Source organism: Physeter macrocephalus, chromosome 10 (assembly GCF_002837175.3).
Source record: "Physeter macrocephalus isolate SW-GA chromosome 10, ASM283717v5, whole genome shotgun sequence".
NCBI classification, from domain to species: Eukaryota; Metazoa; Chordata; class Mammalia; order Artiodactyla; family Physeteridae; genus Physeter; species Physeter macrocephalus.
In genome coordinates this window covers 5,226,699-5,238,646 of record NC_041223.1, presented here as the reverse complement: position 1 = coordinate 5,238,646, position 11,948 = coordinate 5,226,699, and the positions used below count along the sequence as shown (strand labels likewise).

At 42.5% G+C, this 11,948-nt stretch overlaps 1 protein-coding gene across 7 annotated transcripts in view; it reads left to right on the top strand.

The window, feature by feature from the left end:
- The first annotated feature begins 1,208 nt into the window (after positions 1 to 1,208).
- The window catches only part of QKI (QKI, KH domain containing RNA binding), a 148,376-nt gene continuing 137,636 nt past the window's right edge, over positions 1,209 to 11,948 (top strand). For 3 of the 7 annotated variants that reach the window (XM_024122638.3, XM_024122635.3, XM_024122640.3), the window contains exon 1: positions 1,233 to 1,469. In XM_024122638.3, the coding sequence (XP_023978406.1) occupies positions 1,328 to 1,469 (142 nt within the window). In that variant the 5' untranslated portion in view covers positions 1,233 to 1,327. Of the gene's footprint in view, positions 1,470 to 2,189; positions 2,800 to 11,948 lie in introns of those variants that run through there. The other 4 variants (XR_002891571.3, XM_024122639.3, XM_024122634.3 and 1 more) reach the window with 3 other exon arrangements.

Sequence of the window (11,948 nt, the reverse complement as noted above, 5' to 3'; positions counted from 1 at the left end):
GGGGCTGCGCCCCCCCCCTGGCCCCGCCCCACGCAGGCGCGCACAGGGCCCGCACCTCCCCCTCTGCTCCCGGGGCCCCGGCGAGGGCGGAGCGACCCTCAGAAAGGGCGTGGCCTCCGGCCTCCACGCACGCACGCGCTCTCGGGCCTTACGGCTACGTGTCGGGCCACGTGACGCCCACCCCGAAAGTCCCCCGTGAAGCAACAGGACGTTAAAGAAATTTGTTTGGGTGGGGGCGGCGGGGCGGGTGGTGGAGAGGCCTTTAAAGAACTATAGTAACGGGGGAGAGGATAGGGCTGTGCGGCGGCGAGCGCACAGCTACTGGTGCGCAGTAGCTCGTCCCGCTGGGAATCCCTCTCCCGTAACGCCACAGCCAGACCGCGCCCGCCACACGAGCCGGCCCGGCGGCGGGGAGTGTGAGGCGGCGCAGCCCGCGCCCCCGCCCCAGTGGAAAGCACAGCCACTTGGCCCCCTCCCTCCGCTCTCGCTCGCCCGGGGCGGCGACCCCGGCCCGGCGCCCAGGCCGGGCTCGCCGTGCGCCGCCTCCGTCACGCCGTCCGCCGCCGGCCCTTCAGGCCGCCCACCCCGCCGGAGGGAGACGGCGCGGCGGCGGCGGCGCCTGGGCCGGGGGACTGCGGGGGGCGGCGACGGCGGCGAGAGAAGGAGGAGCGCGCCGGCCGGGCCCAGCTAACGGCCGCCCTGCGCGGCCCCGCCTGCGGCCCGCCCCCCGCCCCCGGCCCTCCCCGCGCCACCGCCCCTCCTCCCGCGCCGCCGCCGCCGCTGGCAGCGCCGCCTGAACTGAGGCGAACTCTGCCGCCAAGTGAGTGAGGAGGAGGAGGAGGCGGCGAGGAGGAGGAGGAGGAAGAGGAGGAGCGGAGTCAGAGCGCGGCGGCAGCGGCAGAGGCGGCCGCGGCGGTGACCAGCCCAGAGAGACCCCGAGCCCGCGGCAGAGGCGGCGGCTGAACGGGCGCGACCAGCCGAGCGAGAGGCGGCGGCCCGGCTCCTCTTCGTCCGGCGCCGAGCGGCCCGCGCCCGCACTCGGCCCGCGGAGACCCGCCTCCCGCCCGCCGGCCTCGTGAGCGACGCGCCGAGCCGGCGGCCGAGGAGCGGCGGCGGGCCGGGAGCGCGTCGGGCCGCGGGCGGAAAGTGCCTGCGGGGGCGGGGAGAGCGCGGCGAGCGCGCGGTCCGGCCGCCCCGGCGCCCGGCGCGGGAGCGGAGCGGAGCGGGACGCCGAGTCCGGAGCGGCCGGCGGCCGGGGCTCCCCGCCCCTCCCTCCTCTCCGGCGGCGGCGGCGGCGGCGGGCGGAGTGAGCTGCGGAGCCTGGAATATGGTCGGGGAAATGGAAACGAAGGAGAAGCCGAAGCCCACCCCAGATTATCTGATGCAGCTGATGAACGACAAGAAGCTCATGAGCAGCCTGCCCAACTTCTGCGGGATCTTCAACCATCTCGAGCGGCTACTGGACGAAGGTGAGTCGCCTCGCCGGCCCCTCGCGGCCCGCGCCGGGGCGGCGGCCCCTCTTCCCGGGACCCGACGCCCGCCGGTGTGTGGGGAGGGCGGGAAGGTGGCGGCTGGCGGGGACCGTGCGCCTGGGGACGGTGAGGCCCGGGCGGGGCGCGAGGAGGCGGCGCCGAGGCTGGGCTCGCGGGGTGCGGCGGGCGGGCCCTGCCGGCGGGACGCCCCCCCGGACGCGGGGCCCGGGCTCCTGGACCCCTCGCCGCCGGCGCCCAAGCGGGTGCGCTGGGGGAGGCTGCAGGGCCCCCGGCTCCCGGCCCGGCCTCTAGCACCGCGACGGCCCCGACCTTCGCGGGCCTCCCGGGGAGCAGCCCGGCCTCGCCCGCCCCGCGCCCCGCGGGCGCCTGAAGGACACCGGCCTCGGGGCCGCTCCCGGAGGGGGCCCTCCCAGAGGTCGCTGGCGGCTCCCGGAGTGGGAAGTCAAGTGTGGCTTGCGGTTTTTTTGAAGTTTGTGTAGCTTGGAAGTACTCGAGGGGAGTAGCGCGGGGCTGGTTAATTTAAAGGAATTCCGGAGCCGACCGAAAGTACTGCTGATGCAGCCGAAGGCGAGGACAAAATGACAGCGGAAAGCACTTTTTATCCTTTTGTTTGGGGAAGCGAGAAGTGTTTGGGAGTTGAACTTCACTTTTGGGGGGTGGGGGGTGTGAACGCGAAATACCGCGAGGACACATGTAAACGTAATCCCGCGTCCGAAAGAACTTCGGCGGAGAGCCTTCTCCCGAGGGCGCCGCCGCCTCGGCTGCTAGGACGGGAGGCCAAGACGTTTGAAAGGGCCAAGGTAAAAGCGAGTAGAAGTTCGCAGCAAAGCTTTGTTGGCGGAGAGCTGTGGCGAGCGAAGAATGACGAGAAGATTAATTTTGGCCAACTCTGGGATTACTTTGACTAGGTCTTCAGCAGGGACCGGGACGATTCGCGTCCGGTGGCTGTGCATTTCTGGGGACGCCTAGGGAAAAACATGACCAACAGAAATGTTTATTTTGAAAATCGAGTATCGAGGAGTTTCTTCTGCTTAGAAGCATCACCGGAGGACTGCTTAAAGAAAACGGAAAACTGTCCTTTATAGCGTTGAGCAGGGGATTTTAGATTTTTTCGCAGGAATTTTGAGAGATTTTTTACAATAGAGCTGGGGAAAAGGACTCTGAAGGTTAGAGTTGGAATGTCAGGAAAGAACAAAAGACCGGCAATGTCTCCGTGTTAAAAGGTGGTTCGAGAAGAATCCCAGAAGCTTTTGTTGTCAAGAAAGTCATAGAAACAACTTTAAAAGTACAAAACTGTCAGCTATTAGTGCGTACTTGTTTTTTTGCCTACGTATGTTAAAACATACAGCAGTAGCCCATATTGAAATGGGCTTTTTCCATAGTTGAAACAGCAAATCTGCTAACACGAAATTGTTCCGGAGAAAACCTGAGCTGTCCCTTTAAGGGGTTCTGCTTTTCCTATTTGTGTTGGCATTTGAAAGATTGTGGAGGCAGAAAACTTTCTGGAATGTCAAAAAAAAAAAAAAAAATTGCTGGAACTCTTAAATTGAGTATTTCCAAATGTGGGCGCTAAGGGGCGCCAGTTATTTTTTTTAAACATGAGAAACGTTTGGAGCAAAATATGTAACATATTCAATTATCTGACCTATATCAAATTTAGTTGAAACTTAAATCATAGGTCATTTCATTTGTCGTTTTGTGTCCATATATGTCTTTGAAAACACTTTCAAATCACTGGAACAATTTTATCACATTGCAGAAGTGATACGCTATTTTCTTCTTGGCATATTTTGGTGCAGTTAAAGTTTTGGTAGTATTAGCAAAATTTTTTGTTTTTTCTTTAAGCACAGTTGTACAGAAGGAATCCTTTATAATCATTAAAATGAAAATAGGTTTTGACAATATTAGGGTTAAAGTTAAATTGCATTCTTCGAATTAAAATGTTGAATTCAATCAAACAGCATAGGAGATTATTAAAAAGTTTGGAAATATTTTCTCCTCTTTTGCACTGTTTGAAGTAAATAATTTGAGTTTCTCTGATTAGTTCTGAAAGGGTTCTCATTTGTACTTTTATGTTGGTCTGAATTCTCTCAATGATAATTTGGAGTTGGTTCTGTTAAAAAGTTTCTAACCTTTGGTTTGGTAATTTTTAATCTTCTGAATCTAGAATTCCAATTATGTCATTATTTCTAACAAAGGTTTGTTCGTTTCTCTTCTGAAAATAGTAACCATTTGAGTTTTAAATGTTGGAGACCACTGGTTGAGGATGATATATTCTAAATAACATGTATATTTTTTCCCTTTCATTATGGTTTACTCCATCTCTTGTCTCAGTTCTATCTTGAGTTTTAGCCTTTTCAACTCCCCAGCGTAAAGATTGCTTCTGTATAATAGCTAGGATGTTTAAAAAGGGGGAGCATAATGACGAGGAAGTTTGATTGTTTTTTATCAGGCCAGTACAAACACACAGGAAAAGGGGTTATTCCTTAGTGTGGAATAAGCTGCTTCCTGTAATTGTTAGCCTTATTATAAACGTATTTTGACTTAAGAAAAATATTGGTTTCTGAGTGCATCACGTTTTATCCGTGCTGGGTGACTTAATTCTGAAATTTGGCAAGTTGTGCTTTACCTCTTTGTGGCCTGTCATTGTCCCAAATAAATTAATCATGACTTCTGTTTGTGGTTAGGAATTCTAATTTCCTTTGTCCATATAATTGGCTGAAAAATTGTTTTTAAATTTAGTTAAAACTATAAATTTTACTTTAGTGATTAGTTTAATTGAGTTAAGATACTGTACTTGGTTACAGTAGATGCGTCTTCTGATAATTAGAAGTTTTGAATGAGTAGAAATTTTGAAATATTTTTCAAAAGTAAGCTTTTGAAAAATTTCCTTGTCAGTTTGAGAGTTTTTATTTGGCTGGTTACAGATTTGGGATTTCTGTGTTCTAGATTTTTTTGGTTGATTAAAACTTGAATGCATTAGACTGAACATTTTGATTTTATGCCAAGTTAACCTTTAGCCTATATTTTGACTACGGACTGTGAACAATCTTTTTTTGTTTTCTGTTTTTTGCCGGGTGGGGGAGGGGTTGTCAGCTTTTTCTCCCAAGTATCCTCAACCTGGTTGCTTTTTTAGGTTGTGAATGCATTCTAGGTTGGGCCAGTGGTACGAATGACATAACTTCAGTTGATAATTCCTATACTTAATCCATCATTGACAATAGAGAAGATTACAGATAAAACCAAGGTTTAAAAGTGTTAAACTGCTCTACGTTTAAAGAGAAGTTTTCCACTGAACCCTGGGACCATCCATCCATGGGAAAGAATAGCTATTACTAGGGTTTATTTTTTTATTTTTATTTTTTTTTGGAAACCTTTCTTTGTCGTGAAAATGAAACTTAAGCAGGAACACAGGAACAGTATTTGAATGCAAATTGTTTTAATAAAGTATTGCAGTTTAGAATTGAGACGGTGTAAAAGTAAAAATAAAATCAGTTTGACTTAAAAATCCCAAATAGGGGGAAATGGAGATCTAGGGATATTAAAATTAGATTCTGATTTTTCATTCTTAGGAAGATACGAAAATTAACGAATATATAGTGTGGTTTATGAGGAAGGCTAGCCTAAATCTTTTTATTGTGAGTAACTGAAAAATCAGTGTGTGGCTCAGAAAAAGTGAGCAAACGTGTTAGATTAGAGTCTGCATTACTGATTTGAAAAATTCACTTTTTCATGGTCTTTTTTGGGGTGAGGGAGGATGTAAGTTTTCTTTTTGACCTCAATTTATTTTCTGTCCCTGTTCCCTCTCCCTTGAAAATGAGGGCAAAAAGTATTTTAAATTAAAATTTGCTTTACTAGTGAACATCTTTCCATGTTAATTTCCATTTGTTATACAGTTATTATTGAACGTGTCATTCTCAGTTTTACCTGCACTTCAGTTTTCTTCCTTTCTTTTTTTTCTTTAGAAATCTTGATCAGTTTAAAAATTATGTGGTTGTTTCTTGGTATTGAGAGGAATTTTGCTATATAAGATTACTATAGTTTTGGTCCCCCCCCCAGCCCCCCCCCAAGAAGCCTTGTTGACAGTAACCAATATCTGTGACAAACAGATTTTATTTAAGTTGAAGTAATTAATTTGTTGTTTAGGAGCAAAGGTTGTGTTTTTGTATGCACAGTCCTTTGAATTATTAGTAATAAGAAGGAAGCCAGTATTTATAATCAGTTCTTTACATTTTCCTTTTTTCTCCTCACCCAGGAGGTGTCAGCAGCTTTAGTACGGTAATAATGGAAATGATAATTTGTATCACGGGTCATTTATTCTACATTTATTCTGTATTTTCGAATCTCAACTCCTGTAGGCCGGCTGTGTATTCAAAACGCATGTACGTACTATGATGCAGGTGACTTCTCTTTCTTAACTTTATCTAGTTTACATGCTTTGTAGTAATCTGTACTACCAAGGATATAATGTAATTGAGTTAATGGAAATAGGTCTCTGCTAATCACATTTGCTACTGTGTTTGGTATGAGCACCTTTTCTTAAATGGCTTTGAGAAAATCAAGTGAAAACAAGTTAATTTTACCTTTTAAATGCTTTGTACATAATCTTATTTCTGTTATTATATCCCTAGTAGTCACAGTCCTGAAGCTGATTGAAGTGCATCAGTTTTCCATAAGAACAAATGGTTTTTGGTTTACTTCTTAAGAGAAATAGATTCCTGCAACAAAAGACATGAAGTGGACCCCTCCTTGCCTTTCCTGAGCATGATTGAGATGCTCTTTTTTTTGCGGCCAGTGTAAGGTTTTTGATTTGTTTTTTGACTCTTTTGGTATTAAGAGAATTACACCAGTGTGATTATAAGGGCAGCTTTTTATAATCTGACTGGAATTACATTTTAATTTACTTGAGAATTCAATGCTGTTAATACACTTTGATTTATAGTGGTGCAATTGTAAGTAAGACTTGCCTTATTCAGTTGGAGATGTTGGAAGTGCCATGCCATTGTTAGGATTTATTTTTTGATTAAGGAGCCTACTGAGCGATTTTCTGTTACTTGTGTGTCAGCTGTTGTGAAGATACGCAAGGATCTATTTTAGGGTCAAGGGAAGGGGATAGTGCATGGGCCCATGCCAAGAAGTCATAATTAGAATTAGGTACCAATTTTTTATTTACATGATTGACAGGACTTAGTCATTTTCTCCGGCCCCTCCTTTTTTGACATTAAGACAGTTCATTGTGAATTTTAAGTGCAAAAATGTATTTTTTTCTTAATGAGAACTTTCAGGAAAGGCTTATATCCCTTTTTTTTGAATTAGCATTTCAGTTTTGGGACTCAAAATAGCTAGATTGTTTGATGTCCAAGTAAGATTTTTACAGCTCTATTTTCATTTAACAGAAAGCAAAAATAGCATTAAACTTTTGCAAAAATAGCATTAAACTTTTCATAGTGAGTACAGTTTGTTTTGTTAGTGTGACTGTGTTACGAAATTTGACTATAAATATAACCCCAGTCTGTGTTAGGTACTACTCTCTATGTAGTTACCATCATACTTAACATTGTAATATTATTATCTCTTTTTGTGTCTGTCTTCCCTGTTAGAATTAGTTCCTTGAAGGTGGCCCACCTTATAGCCTGGCACATGTATGATCTCAGATGTTTGTTGAATTAATAAATAGGCTCACACTTTAAATCCTTTTCTCATTTCTAATTTCTCTAAAACATGGGATTAAGCAGATAGTTTTGGCGTGTATTTTTTTCTTAAAGATGGTATTTTTTAGAAATCTTACAATATTTTTTGCAGTACTTGCCCTCAAGGAGCCTAATCTTAATTTTACTTGACTACCATTGATATGACTGAGAATTAGAAAGATAAAATTGCTTTACTTAAGCAGTAGTTTCTAGCCAGTCCTTATACAAAATATATCAGTCCATAAGTATATCAGTGCTCATCTCAGCTCTTGAAAGTTTTGGCATTTATGAAATCATATAGGTGAACCTTCCCCTAGTCAATTACCTATAAAAGTCAACACTCAGTGGATACGTAGTTCTTGTACTCTGTGCAAAGCACAATAAATATGAAAGATTCCTTGTCCCTAAGTGCTGCTTTGATGTGCTCAGGATAAAAACTGTTTGAATTGTTTTAGTTTAGAGGAAAGCTGCGTATAAACATAGGTGGCTGTTACAGTAATTTAACACACATAGCAATTTTTAAACACAGGTGTTTCTTAAAGCTAATTTGAAACTGTGCCGTTACTGAGAAGACTGATAAATTGACATTTTCAGATAACTGAAATTTAACCCTCTTAAAAGGAGTTTACTTTTCTGTTTTAGCCTTAACAGTGTTTTAAAATAAATCTGTCAAGAGTTTTTAACCAATATATAGCTTGTCGAAGTTAACTGATTTATCCAGAATTCTTGTAATTAACGAGGCAGTGACTGTATATAATGTTTTCAACATTTCCTCAGTTTTCTAAAGCAGAAACTCTTAGTTTGAAAACCCAGCAATCCTATCAAGTCTAATAAAATAAAATTGGGTTTATGTTCATAATGTTGCTTTATGTATTGATTCTAACCTACATATTTTATTAAACTAAATTTTGAGGCTGGTGAAATGAATCAGTTTACTGTAACATTTCTATCACATTACTTACAGAACAGAATATGTCAATTTGGATGCTTTTCAAGGGTGTTGAAGTCTCAGAAAAACATCAAAATGCCATTAAACCCATGAAGTGGTCCTATGCTGTATGGCCATGGTAATAAGGAAAGAGTGTGTGTGATCGCGTGTGTGCAAGCATGCATGTGTATAAAGGGAGCCATGCAGTGAATGTGAGCTGGCCTTGAAATCCTTGGGGGTTGGGTGCTAGGGATGGTGAAGTTCAGAGCAAGGAAGGTTTTCTGCCTGGCCTCAGGATTGAAATGATTATATATTAACAGTGGAAAATGGAGTGGGTCTTAAATAAACACCTGGCTTTTTTGGCTTTTGTGCAGGCTGAGTTGTAAAGATTGGGAATGATCACCTGGTCAGTTGCAGATTATTGGAGGAACTCGTGGCTTTTAAGCTCATTTAATAGTTTAAAATATATAAGAAAAATTAAAAATATATAACATACATGTATTACATTTTAAAGAGAAAGGAAAGCACTGGTAGAAAGCAAACTTCTGGGCAGATTTTATTTGGAACCTTGTTTTCGTTACTTCAGTGTCATACTATTTTACAGGGTCTCAAAATTCTTTTACAAAGAGTGTTTGAAGAGATGTGTATGTGAAAAGAACTAGAAGAAATACAAAACATTTCTTCTTAGATGCAGTTGAGTATAAGGCATATTAAAGTAATACCGGAAGTTCATGGAATTTCAGAGCTGCCAGGGACCTGAGAGTTTGGGGGATAAGGTCTTCATTTCATAGGTGCAGGGACCGAGGTATGGAGAGGTTGTGACTTGTCCAAATCACAAAGCAAGGTGATCTGTTTGGTGAATGTGCAACTCCCTGAGCAGTACTAGAGAAGAAAAACGCAGCCAAGTGCTAGAAAACTGCTGCTGTTGCCTCAGGTTGTGAACATGAAGGAAAAAAAAAAAGCAAGTGGGGGTTTTGCTAATTCTGTGATATGTTGGAGTTGAGCAAAATGCTGGTCAAATTTTTGGAACTAATATAAATATATATACACACACACATTTTTTACTGGTAAATCTTTATGATAGTTAAAGGGCTAAAAATAAGAAAGTCAAGGCGTTTTAAGAGGCTTTCAACTCATTCACTTAAACTTCTTAGTAACCAAAGGATAGAGCTTTAGCTCTTAAAATAACATGGTACAAATAAATAAATCTAGTGAATATTTAGTATTGTTGGTGTTCTTTTTATTACTACTTTTAATAACTACTCAAGAGGAAAAAACATTTCTGGCTGGAAGGTTTTATTTAGAGGTTTAATATTGCTAGGTGATTCGAGTCAGGAATGGATACACTTGTATCAGTTTTAGATTAGCTTAGGGTGGTTAAAAGCATAGGTAGGCAACTAAATAAAGCCATCCAAGAGGTGGATGATGATGAATCGAATGGAGATAACGCTGCACTGGGTAGCTCCTACATCCCATTCCCGATGCCGACATCTGCAGCATCCACTGTTTCTTTCAAGTGTATGCAAAAGAATTAAGTATAAACCACAGTTACTTGTTTGCTGTGTTACAGTAATTGTATCACTCTGATAGAATTGATTAGAAGAAATAAAAAATTTCAAACCAAGGCCAAATATAAATTACTCTGAAATTAACTGCCCCTAATCCTTTATTAGTGTTGCTGCTGTCACCATTGTTGCAGTGATGCTTCCATTGTTATGACGTATTCAAGTGTTGACTCTGTGTGTGTGTGCATGTGTACACAAGTGAGCCAGCATAAAGATGAAAATGAATTCCAGTTTCTGTCCATATTACTAATGAGACTGTTGCAAAGTAGCAACAGTTCTTTGACAGATAGACCTGGGATTTAATCATGACTTGCAGTTAACTGATTAGTTTGGTGGTCTTGGACATATAGGTAACCTTTCTGAACCTCAGCTTCTTCATCTGTAAATTGAGTTATCAACTGCCCTGCCAAACTTCAAATCAGAATACTCAGAGGCTGGAGAATATGCTATGCAAAAGAGCTTCGTAGACTATAAGGCTGCATCATCTAACTTCTGTCAACATTTTAAGGTTGTTTTTGATGGGATGGGCAAGCAGATAAGCAAAGCAGTTTGTAGAGAATGAGAGAAGAAGAGAAAAACGGAGAAAGATAATTTATCCATTTGCACATCACCTAATTTTTGAGTGCAGGAGAATCATTCACTACTAACATTCTGAAAGTTCAGAAGTCACTTTGAGCTGAAGGTGTCTAGTAAGGTTTTGAGAAGTGGAACCTGGGTTGGTATTCATAGGTGAGTAGTATTATTAATCGGTATTTAATGAGGTGAATGGGGGGGTGAAGGATGTTCCAGCAGAAGAGAAAAATGCAGTGGTGTCAGAACAGTAGTGATGGGAGGTTGAAAGACTTTCACAAAGTGTGTTTAGATGAAGTTACTTGGAATGGCAAATGCATGTAGAGAAGTAGTGAGAATTAGAAGAGCAGAGCCAGAAGACTAATTCAGGGCTATATTGTGATGGGCCTTGAATGCCAGGGCGAATAGTTCAGCTTTTATTCTGAGTTTTGTAAGGAACCATCGATGGCTTGGGTTATATCAGGATGCCACAATGAAATCTTTGGGGGTAAACTAAGAAGAGTGTATAGAATATATGGATTTAAGGAAGTAGAATTTGGATACAATGTGAAGAGTTAAGAGATTAGGGAATTTTAAGAAATTGGTATATTTTCTCGAAATATTTAACAAAAATATATTTTGATCTTTCTGCATTTTAGATTTAAACTCTAGAGTTTTTTTTAAAAAATGGTGTTTATCTAAAAATAAACATGCATACAAATTATTTTTTCTTTACCTATAAGTCCCTAGGTATCTCTTTAAAAACTAGCAGTCTACATAGTGACTTCACACTGAACAAAATGGATTAATCCTACAACTAATAACCAGTCCACATTCAGATCTCTGTAGTTGTCCCCAAAATATTCTTTGTGACCGAACTGGCTTGTGCAAATCAGAATCTGACTCAGGACCATTCATTGAATCTAGTTGTTAGGACTTGAAGTCTTTTAAATCTAGAACCATCCTTTTTTTGTTTTATGACATTAATGTAACTTTCTTGTCACTGGGCTTGTTCCTTTATGTCATCTGTATCTATTATTTTGGCAGTTAGATCTAAAGAATTGGACAGGTTCCAGTATAATGTCATAGGGGATACTGTGTATTAATGTTGCATCGCTCTGGGGGCACAGTTCTGGTTCTACTGTTAGTGAACCTAAAATTGATAATCTGGGTTAGAGTGGAGATAGACTGATCCTTCCACTGTAAAGTTAGGTGTTCTTTAAAAGGTAAAGCTTTCTTTTATCAGCAGGGAATATTACTATTATAAAATAAGATCCTAATGGAAAAGTCAGATCGGTGCTTATTCTTATTAATTATTGGTTGGTTGTCAAAGTAAAGTGTTGGTTTCCTAGCTGGCTCAAATGGTGACTAATGAATTTTTTGTGTTTCATGATAATCCTTATGGGCTCATGGATCTTCATCGACTCACTGCAATTAATATTCTTTTTGATATTTAGGTTTTCACACTTTTGGCCTGTGATAATCTAACTGGCTCTTGTGTCTTTTGAAATCTTCCTTGCTTTTTGGGACAGTTTGATGCCCCAAGCTCACCTGCCCCACAACTAGAATTAACCCTTTCTCCAAGGTTCTTTTTAATGGAAATGGTATTAGAGATGTGAATTTAGGCACTAAACATGTTGATTGCTGTTGAGGTTACTTCCAGGCCATTGGCCATTTTCTGAGCTAGACAGTATTGATTTTAAATTAATGAATTCATGTTTGT